Raw genomic sequence first — 25,232 nt, 5'->3', positions numbered from 1 at the left:
GCGCCTCGGCACCAGCCAATCAGCGGTAGGGGGCGGGGCGAAGCGCCCTCCGGGCTGGCCAATGAGGGGCCGCGACCGCGTTTGGCGGGAGTTTGGTGGCGCGAAAGCCGCCCGCCTATCCGTCTGTCTGTCCGCCTGTCCAGCTGCCCGCGCGCGGGCCGGCAGCGGTGCTGGGCCATGCTGTGCCGCGCGCTGCTCCGCCGCTCCAGCGCCGCCGAGCCTGACGGTCAGTGCCGCCACTCAGATCCCCGCCGCCAGCCAGGACCCCTCTACGCTTCCCAGCTTCTCCTTTCCCGAAAAACTTCCCGGTTTCTATACCCTCTAAGCTTTCCAGCTTCTCCCCCTCCCAGCAAGCTTCCCGGCTTCCTTCCCCCCCTCTAAGCTTCCCGGCTTCCTTCCCCACCTCTAAGCTTCCCGTCTTCCTTCCCCCCCTCTAAGCTTCCCGGCTTCCTTCCCCCCCCCCCCCAAGCTTCCCGGCTTCCTTCCCCACCCCCCAAGCTTCCCGGCTTCCTTCCCACCCCCCAAGCTTCCCGACTTCCTTCCCCCCCCTCCAAGCTTCCCGGCTTCCTTCCCCCCCGCAAGCTTCCTGGCTTCTTCCCCCCATCCAAGCTTCCCGGCTTCCTTCACTTCCCCCCGACCCCAAGCTTCCCGGCTTCCTTCCCCCACAAGCTTTCCAGCTTTTCCCTCCCTCAAAATCTTCTCGGCTTCCCACCCCCCTAAAAAAACTTACTAGTTTCTCCCCCTGTCAAAACTTCCTAGCTCCCCCCCCTCAAAAAGCTTCCCGGCTCCCTTCTCCCCCTCAAAAAACTTATCAGCTCCTTCCCCCCCAAAAAAAACTTATCAGCTCCTTCCCCCCACAGAAAACTTCCCAGCTCCTTCCACCTCCAAAAACTTCCCAGCTCCTTCCCCCCCTTCAAAAGACTTACCAGCTCTTTCCCCTCTCAAAAAACTTCCCAGCTCCTTCCCCGCCGAAAAGCTTTCCAGCTCTTTCCAAACCGAAAAACTTTCCAGCTCCTTCCCCCCTCCAAAAAACTTCCCATCTCCTTCCCCCCTCAAAAACTTCCCAGCTCCTTCCCCTCTCTGGGATCTACTATAGCCAGTGACAGAAGAAACACTTATTATTACAAGAAGGGGAATTAAGTTTCATCTAAGTAATCGTATTCTTTAGAAGTCAGACAAAATGTCACTCTGATAACATGTTTTCTTACAAGCAGTGTTTTTCCAGATACTGGTCATTCTTTGGAGAAGAGAACATCTTGTGTGCAGTGTGATCTGTGCCGAGCAGATGTCTTTTCTGGAAAATCACCTCTGTTTGTCGCCTTTCCCTTCCTCCAATGCAAAATCGGGCAGGGATCTGGCTCTAAAGCTCCAAATCAGCAAGAGTTTTGGCTGTTGTGAAGTTGATAATAACATTAAAATTAGTTCTTGGACAGTAATAGAATAAGCATAAGATGTCTTGGAAAAATTATTCATATGCATGTAAGTGAGAAATACATCCTGTCCCAGCTCTTGTCTCACTGCACACCATTGATGGAGATAGCTCCCTTGTGTTGCCCGGGCCTGATAAAGGATGCTTGCTTTCTGGAACTCCAAAATGAGTCTTAGAGTGTTTTATTTGCCAGCATTTTCAGTGCCCCTGACTAAACTCTTCCACCCATGAGATCAGAGAGGGTGGCTTGGTCGCCTCAATAGCCCCCACATGTCCAGGTCTGTAGTGTCTGGTACAGTTACAGTCCGTCTGTCTTGCAGGTCGTTCCTCACCGCTTCCCCTGCAGCATCTCTTGGATAGCTACCAGTGCAGCAAAGAAGATGACCACCTCTCCTATGGGGAAATGGGAATGCCGGTCCCACCTTTCGGCTGCACTTTTTCTTCAGGTAAAGTCACCTTCCAAAAGGCTCTCTTAGGGGCCGGGGTGTGGGCACCACTCTTTGCTTTTTCTTATTTTTGAATGTCTCACAATTTGGTTTCAGAGTTTCTTCTTTCAAAGTGTGGTAATGGTGTGCCTGCACCTAAACATGATAAAAATTGGGTCATGGTGCTTCTAGATGTAGTAGTAGAAAGTATTCCCTTAAAGAAGCAACCATGAATCATTTACATTAATGTCTCTGCTTCAGCTTTGTGTGTTTCAAGGTATGTCCTCTCGGTGACAGCACCAGGCTGTGTAGTTGAAAAAGTGGGTTTTGTTCAAAAATGCATAATGGATAGAACAAGATGGAGAACAGCATGTAGGAATCAAAGAGGTAGATGGATGTCACTAGGCTGTTACATGTAGTATTTCCTCATGATAAATACATGATGAGTGAAGTAAGCATGGAAGCTCCTGGGTCATCGGTCCAGCAAATGGCTATGACGATGATCAGAGGGCTGGAGCACCTCCCACATGAGGACACACAGAGTTGGGAATGTTCAGCCTAGAGAAGAGACATTATAGGAGCCTTACAGTAAAGAGTGCCTACAGGAAAGCTGGGTAGAGGCTCCTTATTAGGGAGTGCATGATAGCATGAGGGGTAATGGGTATATTTAGATTAGATAATAGGAAGTTTTCCAGTGGGGGTGGTGAGGCACTGGAACAGGTTGCCGAGAGAAGTTGTGGATGCCTTATCCCTAGGGGTGTTCAGTACTAGGTTGGATGACACTTTGAGCAACCTGATGTAGTGGAACATGTCCCTGCCCATGGCAGATGGGTTGGAACTGGATGATCTTTAAGGTCCCTTCCAACCCAAATCGTTATATGATTAGGGCAAAACTTTCATTTATGGTACTTTAGTTTTGGTGCGATCTTATAAATTTCTCCAAGGTAGCTTTTTCAACTCTGATCAATAGACAGTACTGGAGGTTGTAGAGGATAGGTACCATAGATACAGAAAGCTGTAATTAGAAAACAATTATAGCTAGGGAAAGAGGCCATTATCTTTAAAATTGTTCCTGGAGCCTTTTGAGTCATAGAATCATAGAATGGTATGCGTTGGAAAGGACCTTGAAAATCATCTAGTTCCAACTCCCCTGCCACAGGCAGGGACATCTCTCACTGGATAAGGTTGCTCAAAGTCTCACTCAACCTGGCCTTGAACACCTCCAGGGATGGGGCATCCACAACTTCCCTGGGCAGCCTGTGCCAGTGCCTCAGCACAGTCACAGTAATGTGTAGTAGTTTCTGAGTGAAAACCCTAGAAAAAATGCCTGCCAATATTTCTGTATTTTCAACATTTAAAATACTGTTTATTTTCACAGCTATCTATTTGTTGTGTATGCCATTTAAAGTGTTTGTGGCCCTTCACAAAGAGCAGGGCCAAGACTATGAATCAGATACATAACACAAATACATTTCAATTTCTTTTCAGCCCCAAATTTGGAGCATGTACTGGCAGTTGCAAATGAAGAAGGATTTGTTAGACTATATGACACTGAAGATCAAACTACCAGGAAACCCATCTTTAAGGGTAAATATAATATAGAATGCATCTTCATTTGATGTGACAAGTACATGATGCACTGGAATCAAAGAAAGCTTTTTGCAAGTCATTTAAACATAAGTGGGCAGTTCTTAAATCCTCTCATATACCTTGCTGAGTCTTCTTCACAAAGGCAGGGTGAGGGTGCTTTTGCAACTGCAGTAGCAGGTGAATTGTTCTCTGTTGCCTAAGGCAAGTTGTTGACAAGTTTTGTCCTGTCGGTGTCTGATGTTCTTTAGTATTCTGCAAAATATCAGGCTGCAATGCACTGAACTAATCTTGGTTTTTGTTTTCTTGTTAGAATGGCAAGCACACTCAAACGCTGTATTTGACCTTGCCTGGGTACCAGGGGAACACAGGATTGTAAGCAGTCTTTTGCCAGCTAACTTTATTTTTAATGCCTTGGCAACTGTGTGCAGATAAAGACTTTAGGTTTTTATTTTTTCCTCTGAAGGTCACTGCTTCAGGAGATCAGACAGCCAAGGTGTGGGATGTGAGAGCTGGCGAGCTTCTTGGCATATGCAAAGGTCACCAGTGTAGCCTCAAGTCAGTTGCTTTTTCTAGGTTTGAGAAAGGTAAATGTTGATATTCACTGTTGTCTGTTTTTTCCTTCTTTTTTCCCCCTGGCGCAATGGTACTTTTGGGGCTAAGAAAAGGCTCTGGAAACTAACAGTTACAAACAACATGGGCCAACCCAGCCAGTGAAGCAAAACTAACTTGTTTGGAACTTCACAGTGACCTTATGCTAACATCTGTGCATTTCTGATCTTGGGGAAGTTTAAGATATGATACCTACTTCCACACGTAAGTGTGTAAATACTCTTTTCATTAGCAGGTTTCTCTAGAGTAGCAGTAAAAAAGGGCTAGGAAGAATAAGATGTTCAAGGCGAGGTTGGATGGGACCTTTGGCATCCTGATCTAGTGGGAGGTGTCCCTGCCCATGGCAGGGTGGTTGAAACTAGATGATCTTTCAGGTCCCTTCCAACCCAAACTATTCTATGATTCGATGAATAAGGAAACAAATCAAAAAATATGGCCTGATTTTTGCATTTCCAGGTCTGGCGTCCCAGTTGTTGAGGCAGAAGGGCCAGAGGCACATAGATGGCATTGTACTGGTTAATTAACACTTCTGGAAGCTAATATCACATTTTTTTTTTTTTCCTCTCTCAGCTGTCTTCTGTACTGGAGGCAGAGATGGAAACATCATGGTTTGGGATACCAGATGCAACAAGAAAGGTAACTGAACTTTCAGTTATTTATCAAAAGACCTCAGTATCTCATATAAAAGTGGTACGTACCCAGATGATGTACTTGTTGGACTAATGGTTTTGATTACCATGTAGAAAGAGGAAGAGGATCGTCGCGCAACAGTGTATTGCTTTTGTACAGCAAAAGGATGAAATAGGTGTTTCTTCTATGTATAATACGTCTTTCCACTTTGTAACAGTCTCGGATTTGCAGCAGGATATACATGCTAGCCTGATAATACCCTGTGTATTGGTAAGGGGGTACAGAATACAACCCCGTATGCGACAACATGGAGGTAGATGGGCATGGTGAGAGTGCTTAGGTCAGAGCATCCAGAGGGATGAAGTGAAGCTGGGAACACTTGCTGCCGGAGTAGGAAGGCAGGCAGAAAGTGCAGCAGCAAAGGAGCTTGTGAGTGCTGAGAGCAACTTGAATGTATTGTTGAAACACCTACTAAATGCATGAGTGAGCTCATTCTGCTCCTCTCTCTTTCTGGAGCTTCTCCTTCCACCGTCAGGTCATTCCCTTATGCCTCTTCTCAGTTTCCTGCTCTGTCCAAGAAGTTTCCTGGCCTGAGCTGCCAGAGCATATATCACTTTCAACTGTCCCAGGTTCCCTGGCTCTTCAAACTGGCAAGAGCAGAAAAAGGGAGGCCCCACATGACTGAAGTGGAAGGTATAGGGAGAAAAAGTAGAAAAGTCTCTTTTCTCTAATAAAGCAGTAAGTTTCATCAAGTGAGAAGTAGCAGAGAAAAGGCTAGGTAGAACATTACAAAATAAAGTGGAAAAGTGCTGGAAACCTTCCTGTGAATGCAATTATGCTTGGGATGAAATTGGTTGAATGCTCCAGACCAAGATGCACACTGAAGACCAGACGAAGGCAGCCTGCCTGGACTGGTTTTAGCTTCAATTTACACGCTACATTGACCCCTAATTTTTTGCGGTATAGGCTCCTGTTTTCTATTGTGTTCTTCTCATTGGTTTTGTATGTAACTAACGATTTTTCTTTTGGAATACATTAATGATTTTAAAGGTTAGTCTCAGCTGCTTTTTGGAACTTACTTTAAGCTGATGCCTATTTTATTCAAGCGATAGCGAAATTGCATAGAAACTATTAATTGAGATGTCTTTGATTTCTTTCAGATGGATTCTATAGGCAAGTGAATCAAATCAGTGGAGCACACAATGTGGTAGACAAGCAGACTCCTTCCAAACTGAAGAAGAGGCAGAACCTAAGAGGACTTGCTCCTTTGGTGGTAGGTATCTGGGGAGCAGATGACACATAGGCCTCTCTTCTGGAGACAATGTTGTTTATAGAAGTTTTCCTAAGTAATTATTGTGAGAAATAATTGGTTGGAATGTGGTAAATACTTCCATTTATCTTTGCAGGAGTAAGTTTTTGTGACCTGGTCATTCACTATGGCTAATTTTAGACATTGTTTAGTCTTTTAACAACCCACGTGCCATCAAACCTATCTTTGTGCTAATGCCAAGTGAAAATACATATATTTTTATTCAGAGCAGAAAAGAGTGGCCAGCATCCCTTTTTTGAGGGGAGGGGGAAATAAGGAATGTTATAATTTTTTCTTTCTTTCCTTTTTTCCACCTAATATGAGCACACAAATTACTGTCTTGCTGAAGAAGGACGTTGTCTTTTAAGCTATTAAAACTTGTGATGAAGGCAGCTCTTATCACTGATGATACATGAAAGGTATCATCTCAAACTGCTGCCCAAACACTTACTCCTCAGTGCAAATTGTATTTTGAAGGATTGTTGTGTCCTAAATGGCATCTGCTATTTCCAGGTTGCCTGGCTAGGAGGTTTTTTTCAGTATTCATTTAGCCTTGAACTAAGCAGCAAGACCTTGCTGACTTTGAAAGAAAATAAAGTTCGTTCTTTTTTTTATTTTCTTTTTTAAGGATTTCCAGCAGAGTGTAACTGTGGTGCTACTTCAGGATGAGCACACTCTTATCTCTGCAGGAGCTGTTGATGGGTAAGGAGGGAGGATACCTGCTTTTCTGTCTATTCTGTGTGTTCTTAGTGGTACAAAAAGATTGGGAGATTTTTTTTTTTTCTAAGATCATTTAGTGACCCAAAGGCTTGAGAGTTACCGAGGTAGAATCAGCAGAGCTACGCTGCCCACTTGCACTGGCAAAGCTGAATGCCACTTGCCTTCCTTATTGAAGTTTGCAGTGCTGGGACAAATTGCGCATATGTAGTAAATGTTCATTTTAGTGTTTTAGCTTTGAGGCAGAATGAGAGCAGTTCTTATTACGTCTTTTTATTCTCATGGACCTATGGGACCACATGTAAACAGACTATTGTTAGACAGTGAGTTGTTTTGGGATGTAAGTGGGTGGTTGGTGCCTGGATATGTGTAGGCGTGCTTGAGAAAATGTTGCCTTGAGTTACAAAAGATGCATTCTTTTAGGTGCCAGGTCCGATGCAGCATCTTGGAGCTCGAGCAAACTGTTTCTTTGAATAGCATGGCAATTACGCTCTCAGGACTCAATTCTTTAGCGGGTTCCATGTGATCAGAGCCTTTCTGGGGCAGATAAAATTGACTCTCCTGCCTGTGGCTCCAGAAGAGTCTTGCTTCTGAAGAGCAAGAAAAAAATTTAAGGACTTAGTTTTTAAAACTGCAAGTCAGGAGTATAAAGGCATCCTTGTATTACGTTTTACTAGTTGAAGAAAATTGTCTAGTACCTCTTGTTGCATTTTATGTTAGTTACAGAAGACAGTGCTGCTTCTTTATCCATACTCAGATGAGCAATTGTTTTGCTCTCAGCACATCTCTGCTCTACTTCTGCTCAGTTGAGTTCCGTAGCACTGGACACCCCTCAGTAATGAGCAACCTTTCTTCCTGTGCTCTTAAAAGATCATATCAGCACCGCAAAAGAAGTGTTGAAGGTAGATACACTTGTGCTCTTCTGTTTCAGTGTGATTAAAGTGTGGGACTTGCGGAAGAACTATGCCACTTACCGTCAGGACCCTGTGCCTTTCAAGTCTTTTTGCTACCCTGGGACCAGTACTCGCAAACTCGGTAAGTTGCTGGAGGATGTATATATATTAAAGTATATTTAAGAAGTAACAACAATGCCATCTCTTAGCCAATTATTGATCAGACTTAGAAGCTCAGCAGTATTTTTGTTGCCAATGTCAGATTTTCAAGTTGAAATGTGAAGGTGCCCCACTTTTGTATCACTGCACCCATGACAAAAAACTTGCATAAGCTTCAGCAGTGCATTTTCAGAAATGGAGATGAGGGAATAATAGAGCTCTTCAGGTAGAATTTAGTCATTTTGATGCATCAGTAGAAATCAGATTTAACTCCTTTGCACTGTATCTTGAAGAGATAACAGGCTGGGTTTTTACATAATAACCTTCCAGACTCAAGCAATACTTGAAGCTGTTTGTTATCAAAGACAATAGTGCTCTTGTTCATGTTGTTCTGTGCTTCTTTGTATCTTAAAGCCTTGCAATGCTTTGGGGCAACACAGTAATTCCTGATGACTTGTCTAATCAGTTGTCTTGACGTGGTAATGGTTAGTGTGAGTTCCAAGAACATGAGGGAGATCCTCAAGGAGCTGGCTGTGAAATAATCTCCTCTCAGGGAAAGACTTTTCTTGAACTTAAATCACTAGCAAATCAGTGGATGTCTTTTTACTAAGGTGTGAGGCTATCTATTTATTTATTTCTACAAGTGGTTGTTCCTGTTATCCATTTGAATCTATCAAGTAAATGGCTTGTCTGCTCTGGAGATGAGATTCCTCTCTAAATATTACCCTAAATCCTCATGAGAAATTGTAGATGTTATGCTAGAAATTTTCCTTCTTTAACAAGTGCTCTGTGAAACATTAACATTTCCAATGACAATCTGATACGTGATAGAGATCCTTTCCAAATTTCCCTCTCTAGGCATTTATTTCAGCATGCCTGTTTTCCAAAATGTGGGGTTTTTTTGTGGAGTTATTTCTTATGAAGAACTTCTCTTTGTCTATAGGGTATTCTAGCCTGGTTTTGGATTCCACTGGTGCTAATCTGTTTGCTAACTGCACTGATGACAGTATCTACATGTTCAATATGACAAGTTTAAGGACCACTCCAGGTGAGCATGATATCTGTGGAAACAGCTGCAAAAGAGACGTTAGAGAGCACAGAAAGGCAAATTTCTCACTGTGACTTAGAGAGAGCAGATTGGACTATAAGGAAACCTTTTCCATGCTCTTATGTCTATGTCGTGTCTTATGTCAGGAGAGAAAGCACCTATTACATGGGCTGTTCATAATTTTGTGTTAAGCCGTTCATATAAAATTGACCACACAAAAACTTACATAAGTGCAGATACTGGTTCACCCAGAGTGAGACTGAAGATAGTTTGCATGCTATCTGACAAGGAATGGCTTGTGTCCAGCTGCTACCAACCTGAAGCAACTTTGAATCTCCTGCTTACTGGCAATCATTGATTTTTCAGGCTCTTGGAGTTGAATCTGTGTAAAATGGTCATATTCAGATATTTTAAGGTGTCTTTTAAATTTACCTTCTACCACAGTTTCTGTGAAAAAACATCCCCAGCGTACTGTGGAGATGCTTCAGCTTTTTAGATTCCTTCAGCTCTGCATCTGTGACCTTTACATTGACAAGACGGGCCACAGACTTTGGTGCACTAAGCTGCTTTGTTGTAAGCCGGTGGCTGCTTCACAGAAAGCAGCGAAACTTGTTAGATGCATTCCAGCCAGACACATGATTGGTTTCCATTGCCTTTTCTCAGCCTCTCAGTTAATTACAATTAAAGGAACAACGTGTCCTTCTGTCTGCTCTTCAGGAAGGCAGTCTGGTGGGTGGGATTGCTTCCAAGGTCCAGAAGTGGTGCAAGCAGTCAATATTAATAAGTCGGTTGTTGAGGTTAACCTCAGGAGCTACGGCTGAGCTATGGAAATATGCTCACCATCCAGTCCCCTCCCACGGGAGCAGGGTTTCTCTGAAGCACAGGGCATCCTGCTCTCAGCCTCCTCATGGAGCTCTTGCTTTCTGTGTGGAGCCAATAAAACCGAGGGAGCAATCTCAATTCATCCAGCTGGATGAGATACATGCGGTTTGTCGGTGTGCTACTCTTCCCGCAGAGGGCAGTGCCTGCCTGCAGGTTGGTGACTCCTCACTCACTGGCTTGCATCCCAGTCCGCTTATCTGGCATGCAGGCAGCTTTAGATTGCAGGGGGACTTGAGGAAATCCTCACTGTAGCAGGATTTGCTGGTTGGTCTGGCTTAGGATAGGACTCACTGTCCTGTAACAGCTGCACCGATGCAGGTCAAAACCAAGGGATCTTTTAGGGTCTCAAAACTTTTCAAATACCACCAAAGGCTTGTCCTCTGGTCTGTGGGTTGCCACCTTTGCCAAAAATGCTATTAAAACAGGACAGGTTAAGGCATTGCCTTGGGAAACTTGCCCCTTCTACCCTGATGAGAGGACAGGACGTGGTGCTGCTGAGTGCTCTAAATCCACACTCGGCTCCTGTGCGGGCTGCCACCTTCCCTCCTTTCACAACAGGGGAAAGAGCAGCCATTTGGGATGATGATTTTAAGGCTTTAGCAGACGCTACTGAGGCTTTGAATATAGGCAACCAGCGAGCATTGCTGACATGATTCAAGTTTTGTTGATGAAATAAAGACGCTCACAGCAGGAGGAAGGAGCAGCAAGCACCTTCATTGCTGCCTGGGTGTAAAAAGGCCCTTGTTATGTTTTCTGTGCAGCTGCCCCTGTTAATGTAGTGGGGATGGTGATGGTGACTGAGAGAGGAAGAGACAAGGAGCCTTAACCAGTGTAGTGTGACAGCCCAGGTGATTCTTCCGTGTGCTTACAACTAAAGCTAAAGCTTTAAGGAAACAGTCGCTGCTTCCTAATGCTGTGGAGAGAGTTGTTCAGTTAAACCTGCTTTGTCTGGGAGGCCTGAAGGGCTCCAGTTAGACTGCCTGCCCCAGAAGCCCAGAGCCAAGGAGCGGTGCAGCCACTTTCTCCAGAGGATTTGTCGCTAGATGGCAAAAGCCTATAAGATCAGCTCTGCTTGTGCAACCACAACTGCATGGCTGTGCATTGAGTGGTGCTTTTATTTTCTGTTTTTCTTTTCTCCTCACAGTGGCAGTTTTCAGTGGGCACCAGAATTCAACCTTTTACATCAAATCCAGCACAAGCCCAGACGACCAGTTTCTGGTCAGTGGCTCAAGTGACTGCAACGCATACATCTGGAAGGTAAAGCAACTGGGAGAGACCCAACCATGCAACTTGACTCAAGCAAGAGCTGCTTGACTCTTTCATTTCATTTGCTTTTCATGTTCATATAGGACACTCTCTGCCTTCCACTCTTACTTACAGCAGTATGGGGTTAGCTTCTGGCATGTTCTGGTGTGTTGCCGTCAAGGCTGGATGTAACTGTTTAATGTAAAACAGAGCTAACCTCCTGCCATCAATGTGTCTCTCATCACTGCTGCTTATTGCAAGTTGCTGATCTTAATCTGGTTTTAATGGGCATTGAAATCCTCTTTCAATCTTGGTGATTCAGCCAGCTATGACAAGTAGACAGACAGTTCTCAGTTCATATTTAGCAGTGCAGCACATTACTGGACACCTAACAGTTTAACTGTTTTAAAGGACAATCTTTCCGTCCTTTTACCTTTCTCCAGCTCTTGCTTCAGACATAGCTTTTTCTCATGCTTAATTTACAGTAGTTAAAGCCTTTGTATTACAGCAAGGCCTCAGCCAGAGCCTTCAGCAAAATTCCAAAGCACCATCTGACAGCCGAGAGGCTTCCTCACTTGCCATCTTGTCCTGACGTGTAGCAAATGCAAATGTCACCAAGTTAATAGCAGAGACCTCTGAATAAGGCATATGCTTCGAGTTATGCTCTCCATACTTGACAGCCATATAGGAACAGTGTGGATTTCTTATCTGAATTAGAATAGATGTAAATTACAGGTGACTGCTTTTTTTCAGGTTTGGGGTAAATTTTAACAAATGCTGACTTATTTACAACTTTCACAATTAGTTTGCAAGTCAAGTGCAAACCTTTGAGAGCAGAGGGCCAGCCTGCAGTTGTTGTGGTTCGAGCTTGCGTTCTCTTTGATTTGGAGAACACTTGTAAGCAGCTAGGTTGCTTACTCAGAAGTAGCAGAAGTGCAGTAACGTGACTACTCCCATGCCAAGTGGTGTAATTTTAACCTTCCTCGTGTTCTGTGCGAGTTCAGCAAAAATACCTGTGTAAACCTGGGTTGTACATCCTGTGTTTCACGTGCTCTGATACTTTCTTGGAACACTGGCTAGGACTGGGTTGAGAGCATTCAAGGATGTCATTACATCTCGAATGTTAAGTATTTAAGCACATTTAAAATGCACTTATGTACTGAAGGCTTCTGTTGCTATCACATGCGAGTGACAGATTATACTGCATATTTATTAAATAAATCATCAGATGATTACTTTTATTTTAATCCCATAGTCATGTTTGAAAGTTGGACTTCCAGCAAAACTGTCTCTTTCAAGATCTCTCATATCTAGAGGCTTCTTAATTTGGTTTAAGTGTTGGCAAATTTTACTGACTCTGAAACATATGTATTTTTTTCCGGGGATGTGGACTTTCTGTGCTGTGAAAAAAAAAAACATGGTTAGCTATAGCATGAGCAATTCACAGGTAATGTTGGAAAGACCTTAGGGAAAGCTAGAGCTCTTCATTACCTAAAGAGAAATAAAAAGCAAGAGAACACCTGTCTAAGGAAAGAAAGGCAGAGCAAGATGATATTCACACGTTATTTCTTTGGGAAGCTCTTGCAGTGATGCTAAGTTGTGTTTGGGTCAGCAGTTCCCAAGAAATAGTGTGGATAGAAGTTATTGCTGACGAGGATGCTGTTTCAGTCTATTTTCCATATATAAATAACTTCCAGGCAATGAACACTCACTTCATTGTGTTGTTCTTTTTAATTACTAGTTTGTTGATTAATGAACTGATGTTTGAACAACCCTAAGATTACAAAAGTCAGAGAGCAGAGAGATTTTTCTCTACAAAGATGGTACCTAGCTAAGCTACCTTCCTTGTAATTAAAAAATATATTTTATAGACTTAAAATTCCATTGTTCCATTGTCCTTTGAATCCTTTGGTACAGACCACTTTGAGGTGACCATATTAAGTTTCCCTTTGCTCTGTCCCAGCATTGGAATAAGTTCTTCTGTGTTGTATGGTGCGTGAAACTACATACACCATCTTATGCTGAGTTGTGAAGATGGATACAACAGCTGTTTCAGTGAGCAGATTAAGTAACAAAGTCTCATTTCCTAGGTTTCTCTTTTTAACCTTTCCACAATAGCTCCAACTTCCCCACCAATATCCTGTCAAACCAGGCAAAAAGCAGCATGTGCTGTGGCTAACCCTGACTTAACATGCGCAGACTGGCCCACTGGACAGAGCTATAACTGTGCATCCTCCTTTAGTTCACAATAATATAAGTTGGTTTAATTTACATTAGTATAATGTAAATCCAACGTGTCCCAGGAAAAATAATTCTCTTCCTCTGCTTTCCTTTCAGTAATCAGTGGCTACTAGACCACTATTGTGTCTGTTATGTGTGTGTATAGCAAGACCATTATTAAATGTAAACAAAGGTGTTCTCTGCACCCGGATCTCCTGTTGTTTTTTCTCTAAATAGGGGGTTTGTTTCCATGGTATTGCATGTTTTGGCAGAGAACGGAATACTCTGACCAAGGCATTAGGAGGATATTTAGTCAAGTGATTGCCTTAGCTATGCCAGGGAAAAAAATCAGCCTGTTAAGATGAACCTGTTTGTATCAGAACAACTTTAAGATCTGAAGCTGGATATTCAGTTGTAGGTCTGCAGGCTGTTGTAGGAGGTGATCCATGAGAGGAAAACTTGTGTGTAAATCAGAAGCCTTCCCCGATGTCTTGCATCTTCCTTTGAAATCTGCATGTAATGTCTACTCCTTCACCCACACGCTAAAGAAACTGTTCATTCACATAGTCATTTATGCAAATCCCCTTGATAAATCCCCCTTATAATGTCACATCAATAACGGTGACTCATAGCTCCAGAAAGGATTGCCTGCTGAAAGCATGCAAAACTTGGATATAATCTGTGTGTTTGTGTCTATGTGTCTGTTTTTCCTTCCTTGGGCCACTTAATGCTAGCTTCAGCTGTATCTGTCTCTTACATGAGCAGTAATTGAAGATTAATACTAATACCGTAGAACAGAAGAAAGATTTTTTATGAAGGATATAAGAGAAATAGTGATCAGTTTAATGAGCCTGAGTGATTTAGGGAGTTATTTTACAAGCTCTTAAGAGGATCTCTGGTCCAGCTGGTTGGTTGGAGGAGGTACAGGCACTTGGCAGTTGCAAAAATGCTAGTTCTGAAGCCAGTGAAGGGTTATCTATAGAATTTTGTTGGGGGGAGGGGTTATATTTTTAATAAACCATTGACCTGTGATTGGGACATTTGTAAAATGTCAGCAGAATGTATTTGCCTATCCTGATTCAAGGTATGGGCTTCCCAAACTTCTTAAGCATCTTACACAGAAGCAGAGGTACTTAATACAGTAAAAAACTTGTGCTAACAACTCTGGAGGCAGAAATCCTGTCTTTAGCAGAAATTGAACGGGTATTTCTAGGCAAGTCAGTGCATCTCAGGGCTGACTAGCTGCTTCACCTGTAGAAACAAAACATGAACTGATTCTTAGGGCTCCATCAGTTGTTGCCTCGTGATGACAGGCTGAGGGCAGTTGATTTATCCGTCTCATAAAGGAAAGGTGGAAAATATTCACATGCTTCACTGCTGGGCTGTGGGGTCTTTTCTTAGTGATGTATATGAGGCTGCAGGGCATCTAATGGTATACTTTTTTTTTTGTTCACTATTTAAGGTTTCTGAGCCTAGCCTTCCTCCACGGATACTCTTTGGTCACTCTCAAGAGGTTACCTCCATTGCTTGGTGTCCTTCAGACTTCACCAAGGTTTGTTTTTTTGGCAAATTTTCTTTCCCATGAAACAATAGATGTGATGTGGCCTCATCTGCTTTACAAAATTGCAGCAGTATTTATTTATTGCAGCAGTATGTATTTATTTATTTGGGAGGAAATTTTTAGTCCGTAAGGGCTAGAAATGTGCATTTGGCGGGGGCGCAGTAAACTAAGCTTGTCACATGAGTACAATATATTAGAATTTTTGCATTATTTTCAAATAATTTAGACTATTTTATTAGACCTAGGAAACTACAAATGAACAAAGACCCCTCCTGATGAGAGCTTGTGACACTACCTGTAAGAGACAACACTATGAAACCATTTAATCAGGGATTTAATAAGTCAAAAGCTTGTTCTGTGGTTCCATACCTACAATTTCCTTTCCTCTCTGACCATTGATACATCTGCTAGCCTTGTATAGGGCAGCAAGAAGTTTTGAATGTCCTTTAAAAAACATATGGGCACTTTTCATTGTGACCTTTTTTCAAAATCTGAGCTGTTTTTATGACATCTTTGTGTGTACACCCAAAAACCTACAGTGAAATTGGGTCAGTAATTATGCACCATGTATCACTAAAAGGAAAAGAATTGCAGTAGGAGGTTGGTTCAAATGACTAGCCTAGCTCAAAATGAGAAATGACCCTGGAAACTCCTGGATGGTATCTTAATAATACCCAGAATTTCTTCCACCCCACAGTAATGAGCAAGTCAACCATTTTCCTTAGCTTGCATTATAGCCCTGGGTTTACAGAAAAGTGTTGCAATGAGGAGGATGGGAGTTTTGCAGGCAAATAGAAGGAATTGTTCTACCTGTATGATGCACAAAAATGAGAATTAGCATTTCAGATGAAAACCGTGATTTAGAGATAGCCCAGTGTCCTGATCGTGATGTGTTGGAAATGCAGCCTTTAAAATTGTTAACTGACACAGGTAAGACTAGTCAGCCATTGTATAGGTGCCAAAGCACGAAGAAAAGTAGAAAGTATGGAGCCAAGATGGGTCAAGAAGCTGCTTGGAGTGATTTGAAAGGCAAAGTTGCTTTCTGTAGGGCCAATATTGGTGTTACAGAGGTCACAGCAAAAACACTTTCCCATCCAGATTACTATGAACTTTGGCCACAGCATTTCCTTTTCTTTCTGCTTATTCCCATGTGAGTCACCAGCTAATCTGTCCAAAGAGAGCCATAAAATGTGAGTTATCTGGGTTCCGCTGCTTCTTCGGATGAGATTCCACAGATCCTTTTTGAATGTGTGATGCTAGAGTGGAGAATCTACACAGATGTTTCTTGTTCTAGCAGAGTTGGTTTCTCTGCCAGATACTGCTGACATCTGACTCTGAAAAGATAACGCTTAAGGCTACTGCAACAGCCTTCCAATGTCACCTTCTCAGTGTGTTGCAAATGTTTATCCCCAAGCAGAAAAGGCCCCGAGTAACAGGGACAGACCTAGGTGCACGTGCAAAAAGCAGCATTGGCCATTTTTTGTCTACCAAGTGATTGAAATCTCAAAGTATGCCCTGAGCAGACTGCCAACTCTTATAGGCAAATGAGATTGCTGAAGCAGAAAGACATGAGGCTGGTAGCCTTGCCCACTTTAAAGGGAATACTGCTGTCTGGTACATTGAGGAAACAGAGTTGGGTTGGTTTGTTTTATCGGCAACTCTTGTACCCATCCCGAACCAGGCTTCTCCCTCATTCATATTGTTGTGGTGTGTTTGGTGTAGCTGTTCTAGGTCACTTGGCAAGTGATCTATAGGTTATGCCCTGGTTACTCTACCAAACTAATTTACACTGTAGATTGCCACGTGCTCCGATGACAACACTGTGAGGATTTGGCGCTTACGACGTTCTCCTGAGAAGGAGAAATCAGCATGCAGCAAAACCAACTTGGTAGGCTGGGTGACTCAGAAGAAACCAGAAGAACAACGTGGAGGAGGTAAGGCCCCTGGGCTGAGATATCTGCCACATGACTTCCAAATTTTGGCTGTTCTCTGTACCAACAGAAGTCTTTGGCTTGTCTTGTTAGTCTTCTGCTTTCTTCATATTGGATAATAATTCTTATAGCCAGACAAACACTTCTACTTGGAAATACTTCTGCCACCAAGACGACAGGCTGGCTGAGATAGCTTACAAGTATGCCAAGGTCTGCATGACCAGACTGGAAAGCAAATATTGCTTGTTGGGCAGGCAGATCTTCAGTGGTTATCAGCAAAGTTCAGTAACTGAACAGCCAGAAGAGCTGTCATGAGTGCATGCACGGTAGCAACAAGTCACACTTTTTCTTTATATCAAGTAATAACTGAGAGCAGTAAGATCATATGCTTTTTCCAGTTTGTTAGTTTACCTAGTAAAGGGCTGATGGCATATATATGGCCTTGGTACTCTGAACTGTTTCCTCCTGCCCGGTAGCTGAATTCTGCACAGATTTCTACACAATATTACACAATATTAGGAGAAGTCTGGCTGGAAAGCTGCCTGGAGGAGAAGGACCTGGGGGTGTTAGTTGACAGGTATCTGACCATGAGCCAGCAGTGTGCCCAGGTGGCCAAGAAGGCCAATGGCATCTTGGCTTGGATCAGAAACGGCGTGACCAGCAGGTCCAGGGAGGTTATTCTCCCTCTGGACTCGGCACTGGTGGGACCGCACCTCAAATACTGTGTTCAGTTCTGGGCCCCTCACCACAAGAAGGATGTTGAGGCTCTGGAGCGAGTCCAGAGAAGAGCAACAAAGCTGGTGAAGGGACTGGAGAACAGGCCATATGAGGAACGGCTGAGAGAGCTGGGGTTGTTTAGCCTTGAGAAGAGGAAGCTGAGGGGAGACCTCATTGTTCTCTACAACTACCTAAAATGACAAGACAAGAGGGAATGGCCTCAAGCTCTGCCAGGGGAGATTTAGGCTGAACATTAGGAAAAAATTTTTCACAGAAAGGGTCACTGGGCACTGGAACAGGCTGCCCAGGGAGGTGGTTGAGTCACCTTCCCTGGAGGTGTTTAAGGGACGGGTGGACGAGGCTCTGAGGGGCAGGGTTTAGTGTTTGATAGGAATGGTTGGACTCAATGATCCGGTGGGTCTCTTCCAACCTGGTGATTCTATGATTCTACGATCTCTTTCTTCACCTGTGTACAGCTGTACTGGATGTCTATACAGACAAATGCCATGTATGTAGACAATCACGATGTGATCATAATGTTCCAGAAATAATCAATCAGTAGCATTTGTCTATTCCCATGTTAAGGCTAGCTAATAAGTGCAATACCTTTCTACAAAGCCTGGGCGATCAGACAAGTTATGCAGCGTGGCAGGCAGATCTGGGCTCTACAGATACACTACTCACTGGACAGTACCCTAGACCAGAAGAAAGGAGCTCTGAGCCGTAGCACTACTTTGACTTATCTGAAACTTGCATTCTGTTGCAGCAGAGTAGGTGAAAGAGTAAACCCGCACAAAAGTGAAATAAGAGGAGTTTCTCTGTGGTGTGGCTCTGAAACTAAGAATGCAATAGCTTCCCAGCAGCTGGTGGTGTGACTTCCTGTGTTCCACCTATCTTTTCTAGCCACTGTGCAAATGGATTTCACCTTGGCTAACACAAATGAAGGCTGAAGGTCTCCAAATCCCACTGATGGGATAACATTGCCTCTAACCCTTTGCCAGTGAGTAACAATCTTGCAGGAAGTTTGCAGGACAATAGCAGGGAGACTGCCAGATCTGCTCTGAGGCCGGTAAATGGTTTGTGTGTTCACATACTCTGCTTCGGAAAGGTCTCAAAAATCCCTTTATGTACTATTTTCAGCAGAAGAGATCGTAAATCTAGTCCAGAAGCCTGAAACTTAAAGTAGCTTGTACACTAAAGCTATACAAGTCAGCTTTGGCAATTATACTAGAAAAATAAATTATTTCTCCTTACTCTTGATGCATTAAAGTAACACAGGAGGGAAAAGGAAGTACACAGACATTGCAAACTTAACAGCAGGCTTCCTGCTGACCTTGGCTCTTGAACACAAAGCACGTGGTGTTAAAATTCAGGAATTATCTTCAGAAACCGATTCAGAGCTGGCAAGCTAAGTACAATTTCAGACCTGCTGGGATGAGATCTAGCTAGTTCCCCACCCATTTATGTGGAACAAATTGTGAGACAGGGATTGTGTATTGACTGTTGACCTATATTGTCAAATGTAGCAAGCACAGTTTCTTTTTCTTTGGAAATAATTTTTGTGGTTTCTCTTAAGTTGCTCTACTTTTGCTGTGTTTTGGTGTAATTAAATTTTTGGGGCAAGCCTGTGCATGGACAATTTGTGACTCTTAAATCTGGAGACTGATAATATCAGTCTAAAAGATTTATAGCAGAGAAGGTAGGAAACATCTGAAATAACCTGCTTTGGCATTATGCAGGTTGACTGCAAGTTTTTATGGTATTGTACTACATGCAATGACTGTGTAAATGGAAACAGCTTGGAACTGGCTTAGTAGAAGCCTGAATAATGCATGCAGTCTTACTAAAAAATCCTGATATTGCATTCTTCATTTCAAGTTTGGGGATGTTTCTCAAGTTTGGGTTTGATGCTTGCAGCGATGCCCATCCAGCTCTCAGGATAGCTTCTTTTCCCCTTATCCAGTTTCTCCACAATATAACTTTCAGGCTGGCATGGGACTGAGAGTGCTCCTACCCAGCTAGTCATGCATTATTTGTGCTGTATGAACTTGTAGATGGTCATTAAGGATGAAGAACTGCTGAGCTTGCTACTTCCTTTCTGCCTCCAGGAGCTTAGATTTTTTAAGTGCAACTAATCGCCAGCTGAGATATTATTGTCTTTTAAATGCTCATTAAATTAAAGACTAATCTTGGCAGGTACTTTCTCTTTGTCCAGATTGAAGCAAGTTGTTGTGAAATAGCAAATTTTATCGGGAAATGAGCCTTTAACTCTGTGTGTTAGTGATTTGTAGTGGGGTTCAGCAACACAGGATCCTCTTTAATTTTGCTTTGATGCACTGGTATTTATATTTTGGATTCTAGATAGTACAGTAAAAGGAAGGATTGAATGAGGCTTCGTATGGTACATAATGGGAGTCATGTAGGTGCTCACTCAACATGATACTTGTGAGGCAGCCTAATTTCCTAAAGAAAATGGCAGGTTATTCACACTAGACTTCTCATTGTTCTAATGAAGTGCTTTATAGTACAGTGCTAATGCTGAGAATTATGAATTGGGGTTAAAACCCTGGTATACTTGAACAAGTTTAGAGCTCATGTGCTCAGCAGTGGAAATACATAGAGTAACTAAGGTGCTATCCTATTTAATTGCATCACTGCAAGTTAGATGAATGAGAAAGAAGGCATCTAACAAGCCTGCTAAATTGTTCTCTGTTGGAGGGTGCCATAAAAAGTTAGAAAACCCCTCTAATATTGCTGCAGACCAAGATCTTTGCTGTATACAGTTCCCCCTATCGCTAGTGAGGTCCTTATGCCCCTACCTATGACTACTGTTTCAAGCAGCTGGGTATTCAGAGCCCCTGTTTTTAAAAGCAGAGGGGTTTACTTCATGGCTAGTGAGCTCAAAAGCCACTGTGAAATGTCTGTTTGGGAATAATTTGTTTTAAAGAAATAACTTACTACAGTGACAGGTTTTCATTTCTTTGGAATTTAAGTCCTTGTTCAGAAAGTGAAGAATTTCTCACGTTTCCTTGGATGTGGTAAATAACCACCATCTTCATACTAAAGAAAACCCTCCAGCAAAAAGACAAGAGAATGAACCTATGTCCTTTGCTGTTCTCACTTATTTTTTTTAAATAGGCAACTATTAACACCTGACTAGGTGCATTTTTCATATAGTAGGGCATTATAGCTAAGGCTTCCTTGGCATTGTATTTACCTGTGGGACTGCTCACAGTACCTTTGTCCCTCAACTCAGTTATGCAGGCATTAAAGATGGTAGTGTAGGCTGGAACCAGCCTTGCTCTCAGGCAGCATCTCAGTACAGAGCTGTCTGGACTGAGCCACTGAAAAAAAGGCTTCCAGCAAGTCTAGATACACTTGGAAGATTCAAGATCTAGTCTGTCTGTCTGCCAGTCACCTGGCTGTGGCTCGCACAGGAGTGCTCATTACAGAAGGGATTGACATCAGACATTACAAAACCATACTGTATTGTACTTACCAGAACTTTACATAGGACTGCTATAGAACTTTACATAGGACATGTACCAGTTTAACCAAGATCAGAGGGATTTTGGCAACCTCTTGATTCTAAAGGGTATGTCTGAGAAGCAGGGTCAGTGCTGAGTTCATCTTCTAGTTGGAAGGGTTGCTTATAAAAAGGCTGTCTTTAATCTGCTGGTTTATGTTCCTCATCAGATTACTTATTTCTCCTCTATCAGGACTGCCAGCCAGCCCACAGGATACTCCTGCCAAGGCCTTCACAGTGGGCAGCCCGTGCATTTCCTCACCACGGCCGGCTGCCTGTGCTCCTGTTTATTCTGGAGACCTTCCCCTGTCTACAAACACTCCGACGGGTGCGCTCAAAACCCAGACGGCCTCAGCCTGCACCCCGGCCAAGCAGACTGCAGCCAGCCCATGCGCTTCTCCCAAACCAAGCTCTTCCTCTAAAATGTCCATTAAACATTGGATTATGAGGACTCCGTGCTCTTCTCCTTCAGAAGTGGGGAAAAAGGCTGCTTCTCCTAGAAAAGCCCTAGCAGAAGTCACCCAAGGTCTCCTGGAAGCCACTTGCTCTCCTGAAGTCCCACATTCACAGTTAGAGAAGCGAGCCAAGAGGAGGCTTGAGTGCAGCAAGGAGGATGATGTGGGGCAGAAGTGTCTGCAGACCTGTAGCTGTGTGACTGAACTTGACCATGCAGCTAAGAAATCCAAGCTGAATTTATGCCACTTGGCTGCAGATCAAAAAGCTTGTGATGAAGGCCTTCCCAGCCTGGCGGACTTGGATAACAACTGCAAAGGCTTCAGCCCAAAAGAGCCTCCCTTTCCTGGAAGCTGTATTAATCCGTTGGGTATTCAAACTCCCCACCATCTTTTCAGATCTCCATGTGGGAAAGATGCTGAGGGAGTAGATAAAGAGAATAGTTCACCTGAAAAGAAGAATTGGTTGTCTGCTCTGGGAGAGAAGCTCCGGACTGGCAGAACTGGAAGCCAGAGCATGTCAAAGAGCCCCCTGTCATCCTCCAGTCCTGGTGCCAAACGACAAGAGGCTGTGGCAGTGGCCACTTCACCGAAAACTGTAAGTGGGATGGTCAGTGACAATAGCTATGACAAAAGTTATCCCCAGCTGCCACTATCCCCATGCTTGTTCTCTCCTGCTCAGGCATTCAAAGAATTATCTGATCCCTTTGATTATGGACAAAAGGTATGATTTCTGGCCCAATAAGCCAGATATATTAATGCTGTTATCTACTAATCCCCTCCATGCAGAAAGAGAATTTTTAGGATGTTGGTGTCCCTCGCTTTAAAAGGAATTAGGGCACACAGGAGCTCAGAGATCCTTCCTGTCCCCAGCTGGGTGTTCAAAGAATGTAGACATCATCTGAAATACAGCTTTACTCTGAGCAGCACTATGGTGACAGCACCGTTCCCAGCAGATCTATTGTTTGTGTTCATCATCACATCTGCCTGTTTATATTACTGGAAAGCCACTTTAGCATTGGGAGAAAGAGCTAAATTTTATTCTAGCCCAGGTAGCAGAAGAATCTGTTAACCATGTTAAAACTATGGCATTAAATGCCATCAATCTCTTCCACTGAAAACTAACAGAAAATAAAGAAATAGAGAAAGAGTCAGAGGACAGGACATGACCTACATAATCCTACTTTTAATGTATGAGAAGCCTGGCACAAAGTTCATCCTAGGATCTGAAAGTTAAGCTTATAAAGTAACTAAAAAAGTGGGCATGAGGGTTTACTATGTAAACTGAGAAATGGTAGTTACATTTTTTAAAGCAAACCAGACTCAACTCATGTCTGAAACTGAACTGTAAGTCCTACAGTCTGAGGAAACCAGATTGAGTCTTATTTCAGTAAATGTTAGGTGAAGTTCCACTCATCAAATTTTAGTTGTACTCTCAACTGAGTATTTGATGCTAGAAGTTGTTGCCATCATTAAGGCTTATTAGGACTTATTTTGGTAAGGTATCTCATGTCTTACATGATTTGACCTCTTCCAGCATTTCTACAAGATGTGAAGTGGGCAAGCCGCTACTCATTAAATTACGCATAGCTCCTGAACTCTTCATGTTGTGGTTGTACCAAGAAATCATGGTTATAGTAAACCTACAACTACTTGTGCTTTATGCTGTACACAAGATGGAAGATTTGCTCTGGCGAAAGATTATTGTAGAATAATTATCTTTTCTGCCCAGGAAGCTCTAGTTCAGCTTTCAGGATGCTCCTGAGCGGTACGTAAAGCCTGAGAAGGCGCCTGGAACACCATCAGCCAGGGTGCTTTTCCTAGGTTTTAGCCAGTGTTTCCTGTGGGTGGTAAGCCTCTTATCCATGAGACAAACAGATTATTGTAAAGAACCTTTCATTTACTATCTTATTTGGGAAGCTATTGAACTGGAGGGCGACTTTAAGACTCCTACTACGTATGAACAGTTAACCAAGAAATGTTTTTTGTTGGTTTTGTTTTGTTTTGTTTGTCCTAGGCTGCAACCACCTCAATTTCCATGAGGAAGATCTGCACATATTTCCACAAAAAGCCAGAGACTGAAGCAGCATGCAGCAGTTGCACCTGACGGATGTTGACGCTGTGATATCAAGACCAGATTTAGCAATGTCAACAACCATGTGTGAGGATTACAGTTTGTTGTCAGACGTTCATAAACATGGGGTTTTATTCTCCTGTTTTTAGAGCAGTTAACACTTGAAATCAGTTGAATGTGGAAAATGTACACAATTACAGATACTCATGATCTCTTACTGAGTTCAGATGATGTTGGTTTTTTTAATAAAGAAAAACCAGTATTTTTTATGTGGCAACTGTTATAGGCCAAAGACAGAAGCAGCTCTACTGTGCATTGTTGACAGGCACATATAGCTTTTCTATGTATGTTACTAACCTGCCGTTGAAACTTGGTCTACTTAAGAATAACGTTTAAATCATTACACCCTCCCAAAAAACAAGTGTTGGAATGTGTGTAAACTTCTTGGAGGTAGATCTGAGCCCCTTTGTGCTGAATGGCATTTCTACCTTTATTGTCTAGTACCACAATGACTGCTCGCTTCCAGCAGGGAAGTTGTGAATGTGTTAAATAAAAGACTTCTAAACACCCTTGCCCATCCAAAGGTGGTTATAGTCTAAGAGGAGACAAACTATAATAATGTACATAATGCCTGTGCTCCTCTTGCCATCCCCTTGCTTCTCGCAGTCTGAAATCTTCCATATACTTACCTGGCTCTTGAAGTATCAGCACTACATCTGTTGAGGCCAACAGTTTGTCACTTCTTTGAGATAAAATATTGGCAAGGTGCATTAGATAAATTAGTTTGACCTGTCCCAAATAGTCATCCCATAACAGCCTGTTGCTCAGTCACCTCTGACAGGGTAAGCCTGTAGCAGAGGCATTAGTAACTGCTTATAGCATAACTTCATAACACTTCTATAATACCATGTCTATAAAATAATAGCTTTTAAAGTGGGGAAGGGGCACTTGACATTTTAGAAAGCACTTGACAGAGTTTACATATTAATATTAATTGCTTTGCCTTGTAAGTCGTCACTGGTGCTGAAATGAGATCACTGTCCTGCTGGCTAATGATACAAACTCCTCATCCGTGTTTTCCCCAGTAGGAGCTAGTAGAAATCTGATACCTTAGGCTGGAGCATTTACTCTGTCTTCTGGTATAAGAGTTCTAATAAGCTTTTAATATAAAAAAGAACAGAACCAAACCTCTAAATCCCTATTAAGTTTTTCTACTGCAAAAGAGTTGAGGGGATGTGATCCAACTAACTAATGTTTTCCATCTGAAATTTTCACACCTACTTTAGGGTAGCATTGTATAGTACGGTAGGGGAAAGGGATTAGAGGAAAACATGCTGGTTTGTATTTTGTGTTGTAGATTGTATTTTGCTAGGAAATAAATGACTTGAAAGAAACTGACTTTTGTGAAACGTCTCTTACAGCTACAAAGCAAATCTAAATGTGTAGTGTGCTTTTTTTTAAAAAAAGAAAAGTAGTTATCATCAAGTTGCATCTTTTAGCAGGAGCACTGAGGTACATATAGGGGCTGGAATAACCTCCTCTCGTTTACTGAACTACAGGCCGTCATCTCATAGTCTTTGAGGAGATGCTATTAGGAAAATGGGAAAGGCAACATAGTGCTTCAGGCATTTTTTTACACTTCTTGTTTAAAACATTGATATTTAAAAAGTGATTATCTGACTAGTGTCTTTTATCGATTTCTGTCTTGTGCAAACAGAAATAGAAAAACCAGTTCAAGTCTAACCTACTGGCTATTGAGGTAGATGGAAGTAGTAGAAACATAACCTAAAATAAGTAGGTGTGGGATTGAATTAT

At 42.7% G+C, this 25,232-nt stretch overlaps 1 protein-coding gene across 1 annotated transcript; it reads left to right on the top strand.

Annotated features, from left to right (window-relative positions):
- Nucleotides 1-153: 153 nt before the first annotated feature.
- DTL (denticleless E3 ubiquitin protein ligase homolog) lies at nt 154-24,780 on the top strand. The gene is made up of 15 exons (XM_069851021.1): nt 154-226; nt 1,750-1,875; nt 3,343-3,441; nt 3,755-3,816; nt 3,908-4,028; nt 4,624-4,689; nt 5,844-5,956; nt 6,621-6,694; nt 7,641-7,744; nt 8,705-8,809; nt 10,836-10,948; nt 14,619-14,708; nt 16,513-16,651; nt 21,085-21,941; nt 23,361-24,780. Exons 1-15 carry the CDS (start codon nt 178-180, stop codon nt 23,448-23,450), a joined length of 2,208 nt encoding a protein of 735 aa, XP_069707122.1. The 5' UTR covers nt 154-177; the 3' UTR covers nt 23,451-24,780.
- Nucleotides 24,781-25,232: the final 452 nt, after the last annotated feature.

This window comes from Phaenicophaeus curvirostris, chromosome 2, assembly GCF_032191515.1.
Source record: "Phaenicophaeus curvirostris isolate KB17595 chromosome 2, BPBGC_Pcur_1.0, whole genome shotgun sequence".
Taxonomy (NCBI): domain Eukaryota; kingdom Metazoa; phylum Chordata; class Aves; order Cuculiformes; family Cuculidae; genus Phaenicophaeus; species Phaenicophaeus curvirostris.
Note: the sequence above shows the minus strand (reverse complement) of the source record. Positions and strands in the feature narration are given on the sequence as shown.